The sequence below is a fragment of the Liolophura sinensis genome, chromosome 11 (genome assembly GCF_032854445.1).
Source record: "Liolophura sinensis isolate JHLJ2023 chromosome 11, CUHK_Ljap_v2, whole genome shotgun sequence".
In the NCBI taxonomy this organism is placed as follows: Eukaryota; Metazoa; Mollusca; class Polyplacophora; order Chitonida; family Chitonidae; genus Liolophura; species Liolophura sinensis.
The window spans coordinates 23,173,901-23,198,674 of record NC_088305.1 but is presented as its reverse complement, the minus strand read 5'-3'; the positions used below and the strand labels follow the sequence as shown (position 1 = coordinate 23,198,674).

General features: G+C 38.0%; 1 protein-coding gene across 1 annotated transcript in view; it reads left to right on the top strand.

Annotated features, from left to right (window-relative positions):
- Positions 1 to 24,774, top strand: part of LOC135478205 (F-box/LRR-repeat protein 4-like) — a 35,198-nt gene that overhangs the window by 420 nt on the left and 10,004 nt on the right. Inside the window, exons 2-14 of the mRNA XM_064758477.1 lie at positions 1,830 to 1,920; positions 2,653 to 2,782; positions 3,309 to 3,401; positions 5,087 to 5,333; positions 6,001 to 6,071; positions 7,371 to 7,440; positions 7,923 to 8,032; positions 8,729 to 8,838; positions 9,390 to 9,519; positions 9,910 to 10,002; positions 14,975 to 15,082; positions 16,124 to 16,210; positions 17,329 to 17,433. Of these exons, the coding sequence (XP_064614547.1) occupies positions 1,830 to 1,920; positions 2,653 to 2,782; positions 3,309 to 3,401; positions 5,087 to 5,333; positions 6,001 to 6,071; positions 7,371 to 7,440; positions 7,923 to 8,032; positions 8,729 to 8,838; positions 9,390 to 9,519; positions 9,910 to 10,002; positions 14,975 to 15,082; positions 16,124 to 16,210; positions 17,329 to 17,433 (1,445 nt within the window). The remainder of the gene's footprint in view (positions 1 to 1,829; positions 1,921 to 2,652; positions 2,783 to 3,308; positions 3,402 to 5,086; positions 5,334 to 6,000; positions 6,072 to 7,370; positions 7,441 to 7,922; positions 8,033 to 8,728; positions 8,839 to 9,389; positions 9,520 to 9,909; positions 10,003 to 14,974; positions 15,083 to 16,123; positions 16,211 to 17,328; positions 17,434 to 24,774) is intronic.

The following is a 24,774-nucleotide window of genomic DNA, read 5'->3' as shown; positions in this document are numbered from 1 at the left end:
TTGAGAAATATTTGGATACGCCGTATTCCGAATATCTCTCAAACAACGGTCAGTGTACTCAGACTACTTTACTTTCGGCATGCACTGCTTCCCTGAGTCCACTGAAATGTACAGTTGATATAATGTTTAATATAACTTTAAGTTGTCCGTTTTTTTGCTAATTTTGACTGAAAGTGAAAGACATCACCTAACTAATGTTTATATCCACTCAGAGACTATCATTCAAAGTACCTTTACCTGGCATTAAATATGTTTTTTTTTTTTTTTTTAACTCAGTAAAACTTCTTCTTGACACAGCTTCAGCACATCTTCATTATTGAGAGCAGGGTGACATCACATTTACTCTAGCTCTGTAACATTGAAGGTATTTTCCATATAATAGTCTAAGCTGCAGCCTGTGGCAGATGAAAGTTGTGGACTTCGGCGATGAAGGTCCAGGTGATAAATATAGATTTCTCGTAAACTGGACATGCTGGAAGAATATTTCTTCCACTGCTTGAACTGTTGATATGGTAGGCCTACTATATCATTTACAAGGAACTCCAGTGACCCTGTTTATATGGCCTATCTCCAGATGCGGCAGATTCAGGTCGTAGCCTCCACAGGGGCTATGCTGGGGATGTTGACATCTATTACATGTTTACAAAATTACAATAGGATTGTTGTATAGCTAGATTCATGGTCAATTGTGAAACAAATACAAGTAAATCTATGCACCACTGAGGCTGATCTAGGCAATTGACTCTTGCTGGACTTTACGCTTCACTTTTGTAGTGTTGGCTTCTAAGATGAAAGCAGTGCTGACCTGGTTTTCACAGACATCAGAGAAAGCACCTCAGCTTGAACATGGCGTTTCAATAATTTTACTGTATTTTATAAAAGAAAACAGACAAAAACATCCCTCGTATTCAAGAAAGAAGAAGGAGTAAAATTTTAAATTCAGAGTTGTAATAAGTTCAGAGAAAAAAATTATATCACAGGTTTTAGTTAGTTTTAAACATTGTCAGTTGAGATTCTGTTTTTTCATTCCCATAAGCCTTTGGCATCCATAATGAATTTTGCACTCACTCTGACATTTGTTATTTAGAAACTGCCGATTAAATCCTAAAATAAGCGACAAAAAAAAAAAATATTTGGGGAGATGAATGCAGTTTGGGCCTAGACGGTATGCGATCTGTCTGACATAATTTGTGATACATTCCTTGAATATTAGATGGCTTGTAAATCAACTAATTTAATAATTTGTTCTAATATATATAGCCTCATTACTTGTTAAATGCCCCATATACATCATACGCTTTATCTGTGCCTTGCAAGAGGTGACGTACAAGCACGGACTAAGCCTCCACATATCGATGAGCTTATTTTCCACCTCATTAGTCTTGGTAATCGCCATTTTTATAGTGTAACTGATGCATGTGATGCATCACTGAGAGCAGCTGTGACCAACTGGACGCAAGCACGCGTAGATCGATGGAACTGGGCACAACTGGATGCTTCGAATTGCAGAAAAGTAGAACGTGTTCAACTCCGAGCAGCTGCTGACACACCAGTTGTGAGTGATCGCATGTGTGCGTAGATCAGTGAAAACCAGCATCCGATCGTATACTCCCAGTGGCTTCCATTTTCTCCTAGTTGCTTCCAATCACCAAACCTCAGTTGTTCCCAGTCGCAACACTTTCAACACTCCACAATTATGTTACAGCCAGCATTCGTAAGCCAACTTTTAACGGTAATCCAGTAACTCAAACTGATGCCTAGGTTATGAGGCAACATAATTCAGTTACAATTTACTGCTTGTAGATGCACTGTTCTATTTGTTTTTACAGAGAACATATGGGCCTTGGTGGGAGATATGCCCATCTGCAGCAAAGCCTTCTGGCCGACATCATGAAACATTCAGAAGCCAAGATTTTGTTGGTTTGTAAATTTCCCAGAAAGTGGACAAATAAAGTTTCCTATTATCTCAGCTATTCCCTGCATTGCCTACATGCCTACGACCAACTTGTTGGCTATTAGTATATGCATCATAGTCAAACATCTGCTGAAAACCACTTGTCTTCTTCTAGTATGGTGGGAAAGTCCCTCTGTAACTTACTTGTCTTTCAACAGAAGAGTTTATTTTGGGGCTAACATTCTTCTACTATTGATACAGTACATGGAAGCATATCTTCAAAACCAATAGATGTTTGTACCTGTTCAATTACTTGTTCAAACAATACAAGTTGAGAGGGGCCTCCGTGGTTCAATGGGTTAGCACGCTAGCGCAGCGTAATGACCCAGGGGTCTCTCACCAATGTGATCGCTGTGAGTTCAAGTCCAGCTCATGCTGAATTCCTCTCCGGCCGTACGTGGGAAGGTCTGCCAGCAACCTGCAGATGGTCGTGGGTTTCCCCCGGGCTCTGCCCAGTTTCCACTCACCATAATGCTGGCCGTCGTCGTATAAGTGCAATATTCTTGAGTACAGCGTAAAACACCAATCAAATAAATATTAAATAAATACAAGTTGAAAACATGTCAACTGCCTTTTGAAATTAAACATGCTGTATATGGTACATGTTAATAATTTAATGCAAATCTTCATCAAGTCTTAAAGTGGTGCTATTTTCATAAAATCATTCTGATAGAAATATTTTCTTTTTTTTTGTTCAGAGCTTGTGTTCAAAGAACGAGTTATACCTCTGTCGATCGAGATTTTTGAGACATACAATCCTGGCACTGTGGTGAAAATCCTCGCCTGTGATAACCAGTCTGGAACAGATGTGGACTCTGGCAATGTAAAGTAAGAAATGAGGTTATGGTAACAGCAATTTTCACTGCTTCAGATAGAACACAAACACACATGATGTGACAATGCTTACATCCGTCCATATGGTCCATTCACTTGTACCTGTACATGGTACTGCATGTAGGAAGGTATATAATGTGATGTTATGAATGTCCAAATGCATGACTCCGAAATTAAATACCCTGGTGATAATGTATTGTACAGGGTTATCCTATGTGCACTACCATTAAACGTTAAAGTCATCACCTTAAAACCTGTCTGGTGATTTATCTTACCTTACATACAAACAGTACTTTCCAGTTTTGTAAGCAGGTTCACTGGCGTTCTGCAGTATGTTGGCAGAAATAGACTTTGGATTCACATGTCACTTTGATGTTTGACAAATTTGCCTAGATATGCTATAGCGTTTAAACGTTATTGAAATTAATGGGCAGATTTATAGTGTGGGACAAAACATAACTCAGACCTCAGTCTTGCTGCTTCACGCATGTACTGTGTACATGTATACATATAATTTCAGATGGGTCACTTTATGGGAGGGTCCACCCCAGGCTCCAGAACCTAAATCTAGAGTTACCTCCCCTCCTCTCAAACGTGTCAACTTCTGTACAGAGTGAGTATGATATTATAATGTTGTCACACATATATTCCATTACATTTCATGAACTCACAAGTCTGTCATATGCCCTGACTGACAGCTGTGCTGACTTTCCTTCAAAGCAGTTTGTTGTCTTGAATTGAAATTTGGATTGTGGCTTCATCATACATGTAGCAAGGCAGACAATACACAGACCAGACTTTCGTTCAAAACAGTTTGTGGTCTTGAATTGAAATGTGGATTATGGCCTCAGAACATATGTAACAAGGTAGGTAATACACAGACCAGACTTTGTTCAAAACAGGTTGTGATCTTGAATTGAAATTTGGATTGTGGCTTCAGAACACATGTAACAAGGTAGGCAGTTCACAGACCAGATTTTGTTCAAAACAGTTTGTGGTCTTGAATTGAAATGTGGATTGTGGCTTCAGAACACATGTAACAAGGTAGGCAGTTCACAGACCAGACGTTGTTCAAAACAGTTTGTGGTCTTGAATTGAAATTTGGATTGTGGCTTCAGAACACATGTAACAAGGTAGGCAGTTCACAGACCAGATTTTGTTCAAAACAGTTTGTGGCCTTGAATGGAAATGTGGATTGTGGCTTCAGAACACATGTAACAAGGTAGGCAGTTCACAGACCAGATTTTGTTCAAAACAGTTTGTGGTCTTGAATTGAAATTTGGATTGTGGCTTCAGAACCCATGTAACAAGGTAGGCAGTTCACAGACCAGATTTTGTTCAAAACAGTTTGTGGTCTTGAATTGAAATGTGGATTGTGGCTTCAGAACACATATAACAAGGTAGGCAATACACAGACCAGATTTTGTTCAAAACAGTTTGTGGTCTTGAATTGAAATGTGGATTGTGGCCTCAGAATACATGTAACAAGGCAGGCAATACACAGACCAGATTTTGTTCAAAACAGTTTGTGGTCTTGAATTGAAATTTGGATTGTGGCTTCAGAACACATGTAACAAGGTAGGCAGTTCACAGACCAGATTTTGTTCAAAACAGTTTGTGGTCTTGCATTAGAATTTGGATTGTGGCTTCAGATGAACAAGACAGGCCTTACAGATGAATTTAAAGTTTGATGAAATTGTATTAAAGGTTTGCGACAAATTCATGACTGTTTTTGTCCTGTTCTGAATATGTACATTTGTACTTTATGTGAAAAGACCTGTTCATTGTGTGCTGACAGTGCTGTAGTTGGAGCTGTATTGCCACTATACGGCTTTGGTAGCCTAATGGAGAGAGCGTCCACCTCCCGACATGGGATTAAACCTGGATCGGGTCATACCAAAAACTTTTAAAATGGTGCTTGCAAGGAAACACGACTAGTTGGTGTCAGTATGATGTAACTGGGTGGGGTGTCATGTCTGGTGTGTTAGGCATGATACTTCAGTGGGGGCACCACTTTGGCAGCATGGACTCGCTCTGCCACAAGTGGGCACAGTATATGTACACAGTATATGTACCTAAGGATGACTCGCCATCACATGACTGAAAAATTGTTCAGTACGGTGTTAAACCCCAAGCATACTGACATATTTATTGCCATTGTTCTAAGGGTTCGAACAGTTAGCGGACATGTCTTGTGTAAACAGTCAGACAGTACCTTTGAAATGCTGGTTTCCTATTCACCGCTCCCATGACTGAGAACACACATGGCTACATCACAGATTTTAATGTCTTCTTCAGCCTCATTCGCCTAGAGTTTTGTCACAGCCTTTGTCCTTACTACACGGAGTTAGATGCCGTCCGGCTCACTGGAACAGCTCCCACGAGTGACGAACCAGGTCCTGGATGCCATGGAGATGATATTTTACCTGGCATTTCACAGATGAGCCTACAGGATGATGACACTAGGCAGACAGATGGAGCTGAAGAAGAAACAGGGAATAATATTAAGCTACAAAAAGACAATGTATATTTCTCAATGTTGCCTGTAAGTGACTCTTGTCTTACAATTTTCTTTTCTAAGCAGAAGTCCTGCTGGGTCAGATGGTTGAAGGGCAACCATCAGGAGGTTGTGTGTTCAAATCCAGCCGTTGCTGTTTCTCTAGGTCAGGAGACTTGTCGGCTATATTTACATGGCCAAGGTCAGAGGTCTAATCAGGGCCGCCCGTTTTCTTGATCATCTTGAGCACTGAATACCAATAAATCATTTATTTTCTACCCTGGCTTATCAACACGTTTGCTGGTTAGCTAGACGAAATGAAACACCCCCCATCCTACCTACCCCTCTAAAGCCCACCACCCACCCCCACCGCCCTCCAGCATTGAGGAATGTTTCAGGAAGATCTGCTTGTGCTTTTATGTCTGTTATTGTAAAAATAGATATAGAGATACATGTATATTCTGTGCAGTGGTGCAAAATCAGTGTATTAAATATATACACACTGCCTTTTCTTATCGTAGAAAATCCATTATTAGTGCTGGCAAAATGCTTGAAGTTTAAGATTAATTGAGTAAACTTGCTTTTGGATTCCCTTTCTTACTCCTTTTTGGAGATATTTTCATTGTATAACGGAAGTTTGTATTTTCATTTGCCTTTAATCTATATATATATATATTACATAAGCTACTGGCATATATGTGTTGGTTGTCGGCAGGAAGAAGTCATTCAGCTAATACTCTCGTATTTAGACACAGTGTCATTGTGCAGACTGGCTCAAACGTGCAAGTGAGTGTTTTCTCCTCTCATGATGTATTACACTTTATTTGAACTTTGCCGTGTACACTGTACTCAGAGATATTTGATAGGGATGTGTGGATCAGATATGCTCGTTGGTTGGAATTGTGCTGTGCCTGGAGAAGAAATCACTGCTCTTTGCCAGGTATCTGAAGGTCCGTACATGTACATTTATCTAGAAGAAGAGGGGGTAGTACCTCGTGGTGGAGTTGTTAGCGTGCTAGTGCAGCACAGTGATTCTGGGAACTCTTACCACAGTGGGTTAAAGTCCAGCGCATGCTGGCTTCCTCTCCAGTCGTAAGTGGTACGGTCTGCCAGCAACCTGCAGATGATCATGGGTATCAAATCCTGCCTGAAGATGGGTCATCAAATTATGTAAACATGTATCACTAACATCTTTCACCATCTTATATTTATTTATTTTATTTGATTGGTGTTTTACGTCGTCCTCAAGAATATTTCACTTGTACGACGGCAACCAGCATAATGGCACCCCCCGAGGGAAACCCACCATGTTATAAGTCAAACGGTGGATTCACATAGCCAGTACCAACCACAGCTGTGCTTGAAACACCCATGAAAACAGACAAAGTTATTCATTAAGTACATGTTCCTGTAAACACATCAATGAATTGTCCAGTCACCTAATTGTACTGTATTGTCCTGTATTCATAACACTGCCCATGATGAAGGGCTACCTTACACTTTGTATTAGAGATACCATGCAGCTTCTCAGCAACCTGCGGATGGTCGTGGGATTTCCCCTGGCTCTGCCCAGTTTCCTCTCACCATAATGCTGGCTGTCGTTGCGTAAGTCAAATATTTCTAAGTATGGCGTAAAAGGCCAATTGAATAAATGCATGTATTTATTTATAAAGACATGCTGACCAAAGAGATTTGTTCTCAAGCTTATAGGGTTATGTTCTACAACGAAAATGTAGATTTCAGCACCAAAAGTAAAAACATGCATATTATGACCTTTTTGTATTTTGCCTTCAGAAAAGCATTTTTTTCAAGAAAATTTTTCAGATACATGTAGCTGTACATATCTGCTAACATATAACAGCTGTAGATATGTTTTGTGTCTTCAGCCCCAGGTTACTAGGGACCCATTGATAAGCTCCTATGCATTTGATGAGAGTGATGATGATGTCGATGAAATACAGTTATTATTATAATCACATGCATTTGATGATGATGATGATGATTTGATGATGATGATGAAATAAGACTAATTTTACATGTCTTCTGTAACACCTACATGTATAGTTTTTTTTTCTTTAACTGCAGGCTGCTACGAACCCATTGTTACGATCCCATGCAGTTTACAGAGCTTAACTTGAAGCCTTTCTGGGCACAGGTAAGATTTGTGTTTATAATGCCAGCTGCCATTGTAGAAGTGAAATATTCTTGAGTAATATTTTGACGAACAAAGTCTCCCACATCTTTTCTCTGTTCACACTTTCGCTCTTACCGAGATGGCCGCCACATATGTATCACACGAACAAGTGCGGATAAACAACAAGGTTTTACAGTAATTGCCAAAGTGTGACATTGAGCCCAAAGGTCTTACTAGCAACTGGGGTGAACTCATGCCTGTTTTATAATAGTAACCATATTCATTTGTGAGAACTCCCACCTTGTCATACTCAGACCTATCAAAACTCTTGAAATGCTGATTCAGTTTATTGCCTTAAAACTGGTGATCTTATATCGCGGATCTTGTAGGAATGAAATCACAAACCGTAGATGCAAGCATGTTTTAATAATTGTACTTTTTTACACAATCGAAAGATGTGTACATTTTTCAAAATATTTATATATCAGAAATTTAATTTTTAGGTAAACGACAATGCCATGATGAGCCTGCAGTCTCGCTGCAGTCACTGCCAAAAGCTTGATCTGTCCTGGACAGGGAATCATGGGTTAATCAGCTCGAAGGGAATAGAAGGGTATGGAAACTTTGCATAAATTGCTTATCTGTACTTAATATGGCATTGTTGGATTATTTTCAAACTTTAAAATATGGCCGTGGGATTCACCCAGGCTCTACCCGGTTTCCTCCGACCGAAATGCTGGCCGCTGTCATATAAATTAAATATTCTTGAATATGGCGTACAACAACAATCAAATAAATAAATAAATCAAACTTAAAAATACAGGACTTTTTGATCTTGACCTTGACAGCAACCTGACAGCTTTGATATTTAACCATACAGTATCATCACTGGACATTCTTAATACTAGAAAATGAGACAACCTTCCTGTAATATTGTAACCTTACTGAAGTGAACAAAGATTCCATGAAGTTAGAGTAGAAATTACAGACTGCATGTAAAAAAAACTCCAAGGGAGACAACTCTGTGAAGACAGTTGTAAATATACATATGTCAGCCTCTCGTGAATAGAACCAGGTTTTCTCACCATGGTGATAAATATGTCCAACGGCGAACTTCCAAGGATATATGGGCTCATACAACTCTGCTTTGAATATTATCAATCGTATTAGCCAAATACCTACCTGTATGCTTCCAGAAGGTTGTCATATAACCATAAATAATATGCCAAACTGCTTCCAAATGATGTTTCTTGTAATAGTGAGAAACTAAATTGAGGTATAATATTGTCATTTATTTCCATCTGTTAAGCCTCCTGTCCGTCTGTGGTGCTACACTGACCTGCTTGAGATTAGCGAGCTGTGGGCTTGTCAACTCCTCTGTCATTCTCCGCTTGTCTAGCCTCTGTCCAGCACTGCAAGGTAGGTCACCTGGGATTAAATCTGAGTGTTGGTGATGTCAGTATTGTAACAAAAGAGGCTTGCTGTTAAATGTAGCCCTAGAATTGGTCTCACAGAAGCTAAGTGAAACTGAATTGTACAAATATTGTAGTGTTTAATAAATAAAGGTTGCACATCAATCCAGCTCTTGTTTCAGCTTTCCTTAAAAAGGTTTGACAGAACTTGATGCAGACATTTGTTTAATCAAGATAATTCCATGTATCAACCTTATTGCGTTTGCCGAGGTGTGAGAGTCATGAGAACACAGGATTAAACAACAGTCAAATAAATATATACATAAACAGAAATAAAAGAGTGGCCATATAGTAAATGTAACAAATAGAGAAGATAAATAGACTGTATATGTCACGCAGGTACATGTAGGTGCTTTGTATCTGTGAAAGGCATTATCATTAAACAGATTTGTGCATTGTCTAGTTGTCGTGGCACAGTCTTCAAAACTTTCAGTCTAGTTGAACTATGCAGTTAAGATTTTAAGAAGTGAGCATTGTTTGTTATTGTCTATTTCTCAGAGTTAGACTTGCGCTCTTGTCAAGAGGTAGGCAGTCCTGGGTTGTCATCTCTAGGTAAACTTACCTCATTGTGCAGACTCAATCTCTACAGGACTCAAGTGGATGCCATGGCTGTCAAAAAAATTGTCAGGTATTGAGTTTTTCTCTTTAATCACATTTTTGAAAACATTTTATGTATATAAAATCATGTGGCAAATGTGGCAATTTATTAGGATGGACCACACCTGGTAGAACTATGTTTCAAATTGTACAGCTTTATGAACTATGACCAAATGCATTTTTTTGTTTTTCATAGATTTTTGAGATAAAGGGTGTCTACAAGATTTGCACCTTCTAAGGTATCACCATGATGAAGGCTTGTCCAATGAGAAAAGTGGAGCTAACAATGAAAACTGAAATAAGAGTATAGTCGAACAGTGTCGGAAGAAACTTGTTTTACATTTCCTATTTTTGTTTAATAGCGTGAATAGCCCAAGTGTGAAGGAGTTATTAAGGTGTTACATATACTTTTACATTTCAGAGGCTGTCAAAAGCTGCAACATTTGAATCTTGGTTCCTGTATCTGCTTGTCTCAACATGATACCTTAATGGAGGAGATAGCAACAAACTGCAGGTATGAGCAAACAAAGCACACATACTGGTGTCTGCAGGAGGACATCCTTGCAAATTTCTTGGTTGGGTATAATCCAACCCTATCAGGAAAATAGGGTACATGTAGGTCATAAGGGAATTCCTTTCATTTATTCTAGCCAGTGATGGACACATGGAGAAACTAAGAGAAAATGTATCAAAAATATACCCCCCCCCCCAAATAAAAGTTGTAACAGTTGGGTGGCTCCTTTTTGAAGGGTACATGTAGGTTGGGTTTATTCCAAGCAAGCAGGTTTATGGTTATTACTTGTAAATCCTCTCACCAATGCGGTCGCTGTGAGTTCAGCTTGTTCTGGCTTCCTCTCTGGCCGTATGTGAAATGGTCTATAAGCAACCTGCGGATGATTGTGAGTTTCCCGCGGGCTGTGCCAGGTTTCCGCCCACCATAATGCTGGCCGCCGTTGTATAAGTGAAATATTCTTGAGTACGGCGTAAAACACAAATCAAAAAAAAAAAAACAAAAAAACACTTGTTTTAATCCCTTAAGACCCTGATGGTCAGATATTCAGGTGACGGATTTCCTTGTAAATCCCTTAACACCCTGTTGGTCAGATATTAAGGTGATGGATATGTCTCATAATTCCATTAACACCCTGATGGTCAGATATTCAGGTGATGGATTTCCTTGTAAATCCCTTAAGACCCTGATGGTCAGATATTCAGGTGATGGATTTCCTTGTAAATCCCTTAACACCCTGATGGTCAGATATTCAGGTGATGGATTTCCTTGTAAATCCCTTAAGACCCTGATGGTCAGATATTCAGGTGATGGATTTCCTTGTAAATCCCTCAACACCCTGTTGGTCAGATATTCAGGTGATGGATTTCCTTGTAATTCCCTTAAGACCCTGATGGTCAGATATTCAGGTGATGGATTTCCTTGTAAATCCCTTAACACCCTGTTGGTCAGATATTCAGGTGATGGATATGCCTCATAATTCCATTAACACCCTGATGGTCAGATATTCAGGTGATGGATTTCCTTGTAAATCCCTTAAGACCGTGTTGGTCAGATATTCAGGTAATGGATATGCCTCATAATTCCATTAACACCCTGATGGTCAGATATTCAGGTGATGGATATGCCTTGTAAATCCCTTAACATCCTGTTGGTCAGATATTCAGGTGATGGATATGGCTTGTAAATTCTGTGTCAGGTAAAGTCTAAGGGTATATATTTTAAATTCTCTACCTTCTGGGTCAGGAAAAGTCTAAGGGTATATATTTTAAATTCTCTACCTTCTGGGTCAGGAAAAGTCTAAAGGTATATATTTTAAATTCTCTACCTTCTGGGTCAGGAAAAGTCTAAGGGTACATATTGTAAATTCTCTACCTTCTGGGTCAGGAAAAGTCTAAGGGTATATATTTTAAATTCTCTACCATCTGGGTCAGGAAAAGTCTAAGGGTATATATTGTAAATTCTCTACCATCTGGGTCAGGAAAAGTCTGAGGGCATATATTGTAAATTCTCTACCGTCTGGGTCAGGTAAAGTCTAAGGGTATATATTGTAAATTCTCTACTGTCTGGGTCAGGTAAAGTCTAAGGGTATGTATTGTAAATTCTCTACTGTCTGGGTCAGGTAAAGGCTAAGGGCATATATTGTAAATTCTCTACCATCTGGGTCAGGAAAAGTCTAAGGGTATATATTGTAAATTCTCTACCGTCTGGGTCAGGTAAAGGCTAAGGGCATATATTGTAAATTCTCTACCTTCTGGGTCAGGAAAAGTCTAAGGGTATATATTGTAAATTCTCTACTGTCTGGGTCAGGAAAAGTCTAAGGGTATATATTGTAAATTCTCTACTGTCTGGGTCAGGTAAAGGCTAAGGGCATATATTGTAAATTCTCTACCGTCTGGGTCAGGTAAAGTCTAAGGGTATATATTGTAAATTCTCTACTGTCTGGGTCAGGTAAAGTCTAAGGGTATATATTGTAAATTCTCTACTGTGTGGGTCAGGTAAAGTCTAAGGGTATATATTGTAAATTCTCTACTGTCTGGGTCAGGAAAAGTGTAAGGGTATATATTTTAAATTCTCTACCATCTGGGTCAGGAAAAGTCTAAGGGTACATATTGTAAATTTTCTACTGTCTGGGTCAGGTAAAGTCTAAAGGTATATATTTTAAATTCTGTACCATCTGGTTCAGGTAAAGTCTAAGGGTATATATTGTAAATTCTCTACCATCTGGGTCAGGAAAAGTCTAAAGGTATATATTTTAAATTCTGTACCGTCTGGTTCAGGTAAAGTCTAAGGGTATATATTGTAAATTCTCTACCATCTGGGTGAGGAAAAGTCTAAGGGTATATATTGTAAATTCTCTACCAACTGGGTCAGGTAAAGTCTAAGGGTATGTATTGTAAATTCTCTACCATCTGGTTCAGGTAAAGTCTAAGGGTACATATTTAAATTCCCTACTGTCTGGGTCAGGAAAAGTCTAAGGGTATATATTGTAAATTCTCTACCGTCTGGGTCAGATAAAGTCTAAGGGTATATATTGTAAATTCTCTACCGTCTGGGTCAGATAAAGTCTAAGGGTATATATTGTAAATTCTCTACCAACTGGGTCAGGTAAAGTCTAAGGGTATATATTGTAAATTCTCTACCGTCTGGGTCAGATAAAGTCTAAGGGTATATATTGTAAATTCTCTACCATCTGGGTCAGATAAAGTCTAAGGGTATATATTGTAAATTCTCTACTGTATGGGTCAGGTAAAGTCTAAGGGTATATATTGTAAATTCTCTACCGTCTGGGTCAGATAAAGTCTAAGGGTATATATTGTAAATTCTCTACCAACTGGGTCAGATAAAGTCTAAGGGTATATATTGTAAATTCTCTACCAACTGGGTCAGGTAAAGTCTAAGGGTATATATTGTAAATTCTCTACCATCTGGGTCAGGTAAAGTCTAAGGATATATATTGTAAATTCTCTGCCGTCTGGGTCAGGTAAAGTCTAAGGGTATATATTGTAAATTCTCTCCCATCTGGCTCAGGTAGTCGAAGGGTATATATTTTAAATTCTCTACTGTATGGGTCAGGTAAAGTCTAAGGGTATATATTTTAAATTCTCTACCATCTGGTTCAGGTAAAGTCTAAGGGTATATATTGTAAATTCTCTGCCGTCTGGGTCAGGTAAAGGGTATATATTTTAAATTCTCTACCATCTGGTTCAGGAAAAGTCTAAGGGTATATATTTTAAATTCTCTACCATCTGGGTCAGGTAAAGTCTAAGGGTATATATTGTAAATTCTCTACTGTCTGGTTCAGGTAAAGGCTAAGGGTATATATTGTAAATTCTCTACCATCTGGGTCAGGTAAAGTCTAAGGGTACATATTGTAAATTCTCTACCATCTGGGTCAGGAAAAGCCTAAGGGTATATATTGTAAATTCTCTACTGTCTGGGTCAGGAAAAGTCTAAGGGTATATATTGTAAATTCTCTACCATCTGGGTCAGGAAAAGTCTAAGGGTATATATTGTAAATTCTCTACTGTCTGGGTCAGGTAAAGGCTAAGGGCATATATTTTAAATTCTCTACTGTTTGGGTCAAGTAAAGTCTAAGGGTATATATTGTAAATTCTCTACCATCTGGGTTAGGAAAAGTCTAAGGGTATATATTGTAAATTCTCTACTGTCTGGGTCAGGTAAAGGCTAAGGGCATATATTTTAAATTCTCTACTGTTTGGGTCAAGTAAAGTCTAAGGGTATATATTGTAAATTCTCTGCCATCTGGGTCAGGAAAAGTCTAAGGGTACATATTGTAAATTCTCTACCGTCTGGGTCAGGTAAAGTCTAAAGGTATATATTTTAAATTCTGTACCGTCTGGTTCAGGTAAAGTCTAAGGGTATATATTGTAAATTCTCTACTGTCTGGGTCAGGTAAAGGCTAAGGGTATATATTGTAAATTCTCTACCGTCTGGGTCAGGTAAAGGCTAAGGGCATATATTGTAAATTCTCTACCTTCTGGGTCAGGAAAAGTCTAAGGGTATATATTGTAAATTCTCTACTGTCTGGGTCAGGTAAAGGCTAAGGGCATATATTGTAAATTCTCTACTGTGTGGGTCAGGTAAAATCTAAGGGTATAGATTGTAAATTCTCTACTGTCAGGGTCAGGTAAAGTCTAAGGGTATATATTTTAAATTCTCTACTGTCAGGGTCAGGTAAAGTCTAAGGGTATATATTGTAAATTCTCTACTGTCAGGGTCAGGTAAAGTCTAAGGGTATAGATTGTAAATTCTCTACCAACTGGGTCAGGTAAAGTCTAAGGGTATACATTGTAAATTCTCTACCAACTGGGTCAGGTAAAGTCTAAGGGTATATATTGTAAATTCTCTCCCGTCTGGCTCAGGTAGTCGAAGGGTATATATTTTAAATTCTCTACTGTATGGGTCAGGTAAAGTCTAAGGGTATATATTTTAAATTCTCTACCATCTGGGTCAGGTAAAGTCTAAGGGTATATATTGTAAATTCTCTACTTTATGGGTCAGGTAAAGGGTATATATTGTAAATTTTGTACCGTCTGGTTCAGGTAAAGTCTAAGGGTATATATTGTAAATTCTCTACCATTTGAGTGAGGTCAAGTCTAAGGATGTATGTTGTAAATTCTCTACCAACTGGGTCAGGTAAAGGGTATATATTGTAAATTTTGTACCGTCTGGGTCAGGAAAAGTCTAAGGGTATATATTGCAAGTTCTCTACCATTTGAGTGAGGTCAAGTCTAAGGATGTATGTTGTAAATTCTCTACCATCTGGGTCAGGAAAAGTCTAAGGGTATATATTGGAAATTCTCTAGCATTTGGGTCAGGTAAAGGCTAAGGGTATATATTGGAAATTCTCTACCATCTGGGTCAGGAAAAGTCTAAGGGTACATATTGGAAATTCTCTACCATTTGGGTCAGGTAAAGGCTAAGGGTATATGTTGTAAGTTCTCTGTCACAGGGGCCTGAAGTCTCTGGATGTGTGGAGATGGAAGTCTCTCAGTGAGGTAGGACTGACTGCCTTGGCTGAGAACTGCCCACTTCTGGAGGAGATAGACCTAGGATGGATGTGAGCGCATGTTGTAACCATACCATGATAATTACTGTGCTTAGCTTAAAGTTTAGCATTTTCAGATAACACATTTTGCTTGAATGTCATTGTTTCATCCACCTTATAGGGCCACATAAATGTTTTGTGTTAAGTTTGATTAATTTCCTATTAAATAAACTTAAATAATGATATTTATTTTTGTATTAAAGTTTTATATAAAATATTGAACCTGGATTACATGTAAGGTGAATGACCTAATATTTACCCTGAGGCAAACCAGTGTCGTGAGAAATACAACGAAATATTACTTTTGGTGCTGAAACTTACGTTTTTCCAGTAAAATCCTACTTTGCAAAAACATTCATCAAATTACCTTTCTGAACCAACAGAGCTCTCAGAATTAGGGAAAATGTGCAATATTTACATATATATATGTATATATGTATGTATATATATACATATATGTAACAGTGTGCAAGACGGGCAATATTTACATATGTGTATGTAACAATGGGCAAAATTTTAGGTCATTTGCCTAGGTTTTTTTTTGCATGATATGTAAAGCAAACAGACAAATTGTAGACTTTCTAACAGCATGAGATTGACTTACACATGTACTGAAACTGCTAAATGGAAATGGAGAAGAAATGTGACTACTTCATAGCTACTCATATCAAACAAATCCCTTTGGTTTCCTTCATTTCATTACAGTTTATTGCCATATCTATGGATATAAAAGAAATCTTGGATGTTATTTATTAAGTTACTGTCTAAAGCCATATTGAAGAATATTTGGCTTAATATGCAATGTACATGTCTATGATGGTTGAGAGTTTTATTGATGAGAGAAACCACAGTACCTTTAGCATGTAAAATCCCTGTCCGCTTTGACAGTTTACCCCACTCAGTGTTTCGAAACCGCTCACCCACAATCACCTTCGTGTTCATCCTATTGAGGGTGCCTTAGCTAATTGTCTGCAAGCTCTAACAAGATGATCTTTTCTCAGCTCTCAGCAATCTTTCCCAATTTCTTAGATGAGTTGACCTTTCTGTTTGCAGCTCAACACTCCGTTCTAGCACTGGCTGTTACAGGATTCTCCCCAAGCACTGCCCCAAACTGAAGAAACTTTTCTTCACGGCCAACAGGTACGTGCTGGTAGCACATGAATTTTGATCTTTTGTCTGAAAGTTGAACAAATTGTGTCTTTAGCAATTATTGATAAATGATCATTTAATGATACTTTTAAATATCCTGAACCTGATGTGATGACAGCTTGGCTCATCTAAAATTAGTCACAGTGTCACAGACATGGTAGTCATCCACTGAGGGAACTATGAATATGGAGTATGGAGTACTTTTTACAAACAGTGACAGAATTGGAAGGAATTCATTCATTATTTTTATTGGCATGTTAGCTGAGAGATGCCCAGACTTGTAACAGCTTGATAATAATTGTGTGTGACTGTTACAGGTCTGTGTGTGATGATGACTTAGACATGATAGCTGAGCGATGCCCAGACTTGTAACAGCTTGACAATAATTCTGTGCGACTGTTACAGGTCTGTGTGTGACGATGACTTAGACATGATAGCTGAGCGATGCCCAGACTTGTAACAGCTTGATAATAATTCTGTGCGACTGTTACAGGTCTGTGTGTGATGATGACTTGGACATGATAGCTGAGCGATGCCCAGACTTGTAACAGCTTGATAATAATTGTGTGTGACTGTTACAGGTCTGTGGGTGACGATGACTTAGACATGGTAGCTGAGCGATGCCCAGACTTGTAACAGCTTGATAATAATTGTGTGTGACTGTTACAGGTCTGTGTGTGATGATGACTTAGACATGGTACCTGAACAATGCCCTGACTTGTAACAGCTTGACAATAATTGTGTGTGATTGTTACAGGTCTGTGTGTGATGATGACTTAGACATGGTAGCTGAGCAATGCCCAGACTTGTAACAGCTTGATAATAATTGTGTGTGACTGTTACAGGTCTGTGTGTGACGATGACTTAGACATGATAGCTGAGCAATGCCCAGACTTGTAACAGCTTGATAACAATTGTGTGCGACTGTTACAGGTCTGTGTGTGACGATGACTTAGACATGGTAGCTGAGCGATGCCCTGACTTGTAACAGCTTGACAGTAATTGTGTGTGACTGTTACAGGTCTGTGTGTGATGATGACTTAGACATGGTAGCTGAGGGATGCCCAGACTTGTAACAGCTTGACAGTAATTGTGTGTGACTGTTACAGGTCTGTGTGTGATGATGACTTGGACATGATAGCTGAGCGATGCCCTGACTTGGAACAACTTGATATACTGGGCACTAGAGAAGTGTCACTGGCATCTGCAGAGAGGTGAGTTCCCATGCCTTACATGTCCCAAGCTCCTTTTGTCTGTGGTGTAAGTTCTTACATTTTATGTAAAAAGTTTGATCTGTTTTGTTGGATCTGATACATGTGCATGTAGAATTTGTAGAAATGCTGTAGATTTCTGTGAAGCTGTTTTATAGGAATATTTCCCTGGTCTGGCTACCATCCCTATAAGTGATATTTTTGGATGTAAATTAAGAAACATTTGGAGATTATAATGATTCAGATGTTAATAAATGTTCTGTGATACAGATTTGAAAAAAAACAAGCAAGACTGACACAATAAAATCTATTACCTCACTTGGATTTTAATTTGTTCTTGGAAATCGTACTTACATGTAAGCTGTTCTTGGAAATCACACTTAGGTTGTTCTTGGAAATCACACTTAAGTTGTTCTTGGAAATCACACTTAAGTTGTAGGACAAGGTGAAAGTTTCTGCTTTTGGCAACACTCGCGTTAAATTTCAGTTGTTGTTCATGGTATGGAAATCGAGAATAGGAAAGGCAACTTTGGTTGAATATTTGCAATTTTTCTTCACAGGATTCTGGATAATTGCAAAAAATTGAAATTCTTCGACGTTTCCTTTTGTCATCACATAGAGTTTAAGAACGTTGAAGACTGGGCACAACGTTATCCACATGTTAACATAAAACAGAGCTATCAAACTTAGACAGGTGTTTCTAAGCAAATTTTAGATTCTATACACAATTGAATTTTAGTTTTGTAACATTTTTATACTTGTATTTATACACATGCTTGACTTTTTTAGTTTGTATTAAATGGAAAGTTTTAAGTGAATTGTCTGTTGGTATTTTGCGTGGTCATTTGTTTACTTTTATAACATAACCTTTTAAAGTTTACACATTCACATATTTATTAATACCTATTTATTATTGCTGTGTTTTAGAAAATGACTTCATGATACAGCAGTTATGCAATATGTTACCCAATCAGACAGCAGTAATGTGAAGATTTAATTATAATGTAGCAAAACAGGATATGATAATACCCTTGTTTTAGCAAACATTAAAAGTACATGCTTGTTGATGAAAATGTATTATTGATGTTTGAATGTTTCTTTTTAAAAAAACAGTAAACAAGCAGATTTCACAAGGCCAGTTTTTACTTAGTTAATGGAGTTAAAATTTTAATTGAGTTAAATGTTTGAATGTTTCTTTTTAAAAACCAGTAAACAAGCAGATTTCACAAGACCAGTTTTTACTTAGTTAATGGAGTTAAAATTTAAATTGAGTTAAATGTTTGAATGTGTCTTTTTAAAAACCAGTAAACAAGCAGATTTCACAAGACCAGTTTTAACTTAGTCAGTGGAGTTAAAATTTAAATTGAGAATTACAGGCTTTTTCCAGCTCTTGTACCCTAAGAGTTTAAGTTATGATCAGCAGACCAATCTGGGACTACATGTGTGTGAACTTTCGGCACAGTGTGGTTTGTATCAAAAGTGTCAGATTTTGTCTTAATCATTGTCTTATATTTATATGAGTAAATTGTCCCAAACCACTTGTGTCCTTGGTGTCAATTCCTACACCCTTAACTTTAGAAATTCCTTATGGATTTAAAAACACTTGGATGGGTTATCAAAATATGTGAAAGGGACACAGAATAGATTCTGATTGGCTGGTGTGAGAGATAGGAAAGTCCAGGCTTTCCACTGACTCAACTCTATTTTAGGTATGCTATATTGATTCAGTTGTGACCAAGGCTTCAAGTTTTAGCCAAGGAGGTCTGTTTCCAATGTCAACCATTCATTGATCATTCTGTATCCCTCTGAGAGGTTTAATTGGATAAAGCCCCACTTACAATTTACTCATACAAATACAAGATCATGATTAAGACAAAATCTGACACTTTTGATATAAACCAGGTTCAAGTTCACATACATGTAGTCCCAGATTGTACTTAAATGTTAACTACAATACCTGGGCATGTATGTGATATTTTTTGTGTGTAAATTGAGAAAGAAATTGTGGTTTTTAGTGTGTGTTACTTTAGTAAATTTACTGATTTAATGAGAGAAATTTTATAGTTGTACATAAACAATCTGTGATGATATACATTTGGCAGATGAGCCAAAAAAAACCAGCAGATGCAATACAATTTGTTATCTCGTGAAGGTTTTTCCTTTATTCTTGGAAATAATACTGAATTGTTTTCTTTTTGTTTGTTTTCATTAAATGAACTTTGGGGGACAAAATGATGTCCCCTGTTGTTGTATGGCAGAACGAAAATAAGGTGTGAGTAGTTCGTCTTTTTATGATTGTATGGCCAAAAGAAAATAAGGCCTGAGTCGTTCGTTTTTTATGATTGTATGGCCAAATGAAAGTAAGGCGTGAGTAGTTCATCTTTTTATGATTTTATGGCCAAATGAAAATAAGGCGTGAGTAGTTCGTCTTTTTATGATTGTATGGCCAAATGAAAATAAGGCCTGAGTAGTTTGTCTTTTTATGATTGTATGGCCAAATGAAAATAAGGCCTGAGTAGTTCGTCTTTTACGGTAGTAAGACCAAATAAAAATAAGGCCTGAGTAGTTCATCTTTTATGGTAGTAAGACCAAATGAAAATAAGGCCTGCGTAGTTCATCTTTTATGGTAGTAAGACCAAATGAAAATAAGGCCTGAGTAGTTCGTCTTTTATGGTAGTAAGACCAAATGAAAATAAGGCCTGAGTAGTTCTTCTTTTATCGTTTACACATTCACAGAATGAAAATAAGTGAATGAGTTATACAACTGTTTTTTTTTTTCAGTGGTGTCAGTAAGATCTTGAAAATATTTCATGCATGATGTTTCGAATTAGGTGGATTTAAAACCATGAAGAATAAAAATACTGTCCTGGGTCTTGTTGCAAAAACTGTAAAAGGTTATTGTAACTACCATAGTGGCAAATGGCATATGTTGTCATGGTACTTTCATTTGCATGTACAGTTAACTTGGCCTCAGATTGCTTTGAGGAACTGTGGGAGATGTACTGTAGCTCAGTCAAACAAAAGTTAAAACTCTTTTTTCTGTACATCATAACACAGTACCTACATATACAGGTATTTTTGTTATAGTGAGCCATTTTGTTATGTATGTACAAAAAAGAAAGCAAGAAAATATATAAATGTTATTGGCATATGATATATTATATATGTATTACATAGAACGTATCACATATACGTGTAAGATCACAGAGGTGCATGTACAGATAGCTTTTCTATGCTATTTTAGCCCCTTGGTAGGACACAGCGTGTATTTTCTCAGGGATTGTCTGTATTTATATACGCGTAAGCGTACATGTATACCTGAATTGACATGGCCCGTTTCACCGTACATGTATACCTGAATTGACATGGCCTGTTTCACCGTACGTGTATACCTGAATTGACATGGCCTGTTTCGCCGTAAATCAAGGTATACCCAAAGCACAGAGATGTGATTGTGTAACAAGAAGGAGACTATAGTGCACGATGATTCTTAGTGTACTGTAGAATTAAGCCTAAGTGGGAAAATCACACTACCCTATTTTTTCTAATTTTTAGGACAGATATAAGTAGCGCTGAAAGCAAAGAATTACATTTCCCTCTCAGTTTTGGGGGAAAGTAAAGATATGAATATGATGGTCATCAGAAGTACTAACCATGTGAAAAAAAGAAACTAAATATTACTGCAACAATTACACGTATAATGGTTAAAGCAGACCAGGTGTCCAAAAAATAAAAAATGTCCAAGAATTAGGGTAGGCGCCCTTCCATGCTCTGTGATAAATCACACACATGTACCGTGACAATTGGAAAATGTGTACTCATTTATTCTCCACACAGTGTAATACATTGTTATAAATAAATGTACATATACTTATCGTAACGTGATATTCTTGATAAAAGAAGCTGAGGTACAAGCATAGCATGTGATAAGTGACGAAAACGTCAGACTAGCCAACTGGCTATAAATACAAAATGCCCATTAAAGGCCGTTCATGTTGGGGACAGCATGTGTTGTCTTGTTCTTATTTTTTATGTGTATTACATTTGAAGTCTTTTTGCCATTGCAATACTGGATTAGACTGCTCACAACGCTCAACAACACTTGTTTCTAAGTCTTACAGTAGGATTTATTTATACAATTCTTATTTAACGTCTTGCTGAAGAATGTTTCACCTGTGAGAGGGTTTCCCGGTTTCCTCCCGCCATAATGCTGACCGACGTCGTATAAGTGAAATATTATTGAGTACGGCGTAAAACACCCGTGAAATAAATAAATACATATAAACGGCGATCACTCGTATGGTACGCAGATGTGGATGAAGTTACTTTCTAGCTTTCGTACAGCCCAGGAGACGAACGTTCTTTGCTTTTAACCATTAAGTGTGGGCGTATATTACATGTATTCGAATATTTTAACCATTTAATTTCCATATACATGTAGTGAAACGTTGCCAGGTTGCAATTCAACTTCCCAGTAGCATTTAAAGCAGTTTTGAAAAATCTGACAAACATGGACAAAGTTCGGTTGAAGAAGATTATAGGCCTATACTGTCTATCTGTTATCACGAGAGTATTACTTCGTATGCAAGTTGGTTTTGATGGATTGTTTGCAAGTACCCACGGAGACCAATTTTTGTTTGCTGATAAATTTTTTCCCAGTTCCAAGACCAGTTCTTAGCAAGTTGGTTTTGATGGATTGATTGCAAGTATACGTACGGAGACTAATTCTTGTTTGGTGATGAATTATGTGCAAGATCCAAGATCAATTCTTTGTAAGCTGGTATTTGGATTATTTGCAGGCGGACGGTTTCTACATCAGTTAAGAGCTATTCTTGATTTCCGGTTACACGTTAAAGATAAGTGTTAAAGATTGCAAAAAATTATCAGACGTTTGCGAACTTCCAAAGGTCACCTTTATCCGGATTCAGACTGAGGGTAAGTCGCGCGCAATTGGAAACAAAATGGGAGGGGCTTAGCAAACCTAATGCTTGGTAAAGTGAGGAACTCCCTTTCGCTCTCAGTGTTCACGGGAACTTAGCGAAAACATAAGGGGACTGGGCACAAAGGGTCCAAGCTAGGCACTCTCGCGTCACTTTCACGCTCCATCATTTATATTAGCTGACTGCCATTTAATCAAAAGATCGTCAAGTGGCTTTTAATGTTCAGCTCTACTTGTGTTAAATTGCCCCAGCTAAATTTTCTCTGTTTTGAAATCCTTGCCAGAATTTGGGCCACAATAAAGTGTACTATAGGTTGAACGTGTCCGGTTACATTGCGCGTTTCCTTTCATTGAGCCCGTTATCGTGACCCAGCCGGATAACATGCTTGACAAGACCCCTCAGAGGTTTCCGATATCTGGATTGAGATCGGAAGCCCTTCTGGACCTGATGTTCCAATTGTACTGTATCCCACTGATGCACTATTTATTCCATGTGATTAAAGTAACACGCCCCTAACTGAGCCTCTTTGGATTGGGTTTCATCCAAAGCCGAAGCTGGGTTACATTTCCGATGTATCGGGTGAACCTACAAACCCAGTTCTATAACACATACCTCACAAGACCTCGGGATCATTGAGTTATAACTATGGAGGTTCTTGTGGTTGTCCTTTTGTTGGTAAGTAAACGATTTTGTCATACGCTTGCGACATGCAAGTTTATTTGGGTTATCCTGGTTGAACTGCGTTAAAAGGTAATTTAACATAATTTCTGTATAGGTTGAAGTTGTGAAGCTTAGTGTTTGGATTTGCTAAACTTTGTTTTTCCTGCTAACCCCGGACTACGTTAAATTATCTAGCCTGTGTACCACTGTCCATGCATAGTCGAACGTTCTCAGTTTGTGTTAAATCTTGGTGCCAACCATCTGTCAAAGACGTTAGTGTGGCCATTTGTTGCGATCTGAAGTTCGTTGAATCAAACTTGTCTTGCACCACATCTGCACATCACAGTTCGTCAGTGACTTGCCATCTCTCTTAAAACTGACCACCATCGTATAATTTTAAAAAATGGTGGGTGACATCAAAAAATTATCAAATGTTATGTGATGTTCTCCTAATGGGACACCCTTTCCAGCCCAGGGCTGACTTGAGTCAAGAATGCGTTGACGATCGTTCTATTTCAATTCATGAGCATAAATTACCGATTTGCCCACAAAATGACTTAGCGTGTATTTAGACGGCATATGTTCACCATTGCTCTTGTCAGCTTTGCAGAAATTTTAATATAATGCAACAAAATGCAAACTTAGTTGGACATGATATAGCTACTACTTAGACAGATGGGACTCATTCTCAAGAAAAAAATGTGTATGTACTGTCCAAATGAATGTTGTAATATATACGCTGTATTCAGTTTGTTTTATGCTGTTCTAAAACCGTTATTAGGCTAAGAAAATCTCTCTTTTGGCTTTTAAAAGTATCATAATTTTAGTCTGGCTCACATTCAAAAAAATAGTTGTCGCTGATATGAGATGTCTCTGCCATTAACACACCAAATGCCACTGATATAAGATGTCCCGACCGTTATTACACCAGATGTCACTGATATAAGATGTCCCGGTCCTTGCATGTGAAATGTCAGTGGTAAAGATATCAGGATGATTAACATACCAAATGTCACTGATATAAGATGTCCCGGTCGTTAGCATACCAAATGCCACTGATATAAGTTGTTCCCGTCGTTAACATACCAAATGTCACTGATACAAAATGTCCAGACCGTAAACATACCAAATGTCACTGATATAGGATGTCCCGGTCGTTAACATACCAAATCTCACTAATATAAGATGTCCCGGCCGTTAACATATTAAATATCACTGATACAAAATATCCCGCCCGTTAGCTGACCAAATGTCACTGGTATAAGATGTTCCCACCGTTAACACACCAGATGTCACTGATACAAGATGTTCAGATCGTTAACATACCAAATGTCATTCATATAAGATGTCCAGACAGTTAACATACCAAATGTCATTCATATAAGATGTCCAGACAGTTAACACACCAGATGTCACTGATATAAGATGTCCAGACCCATAACACACCAGATGTCACTGATATAAGATGTCCAGGCTGTTAACACACCAGATGTCACTGACATAAGATGTCCAGGATGTTAACACACCAGATGTCACTGATATAAGATTTCCAGGATGTTAACACATCAGATGTCACTGATATAAGATGTCCCGGCTGTTAACACCCCACATGTCACTGATATAAGATGCCCGACCCATAACACACCAGATGTCACTGATATAAGATGTCTAGACCGTTAACACACCACATGTCACTGATATAACATATCCAGGCTGTTAACACACCACATGTCACTGATATAAG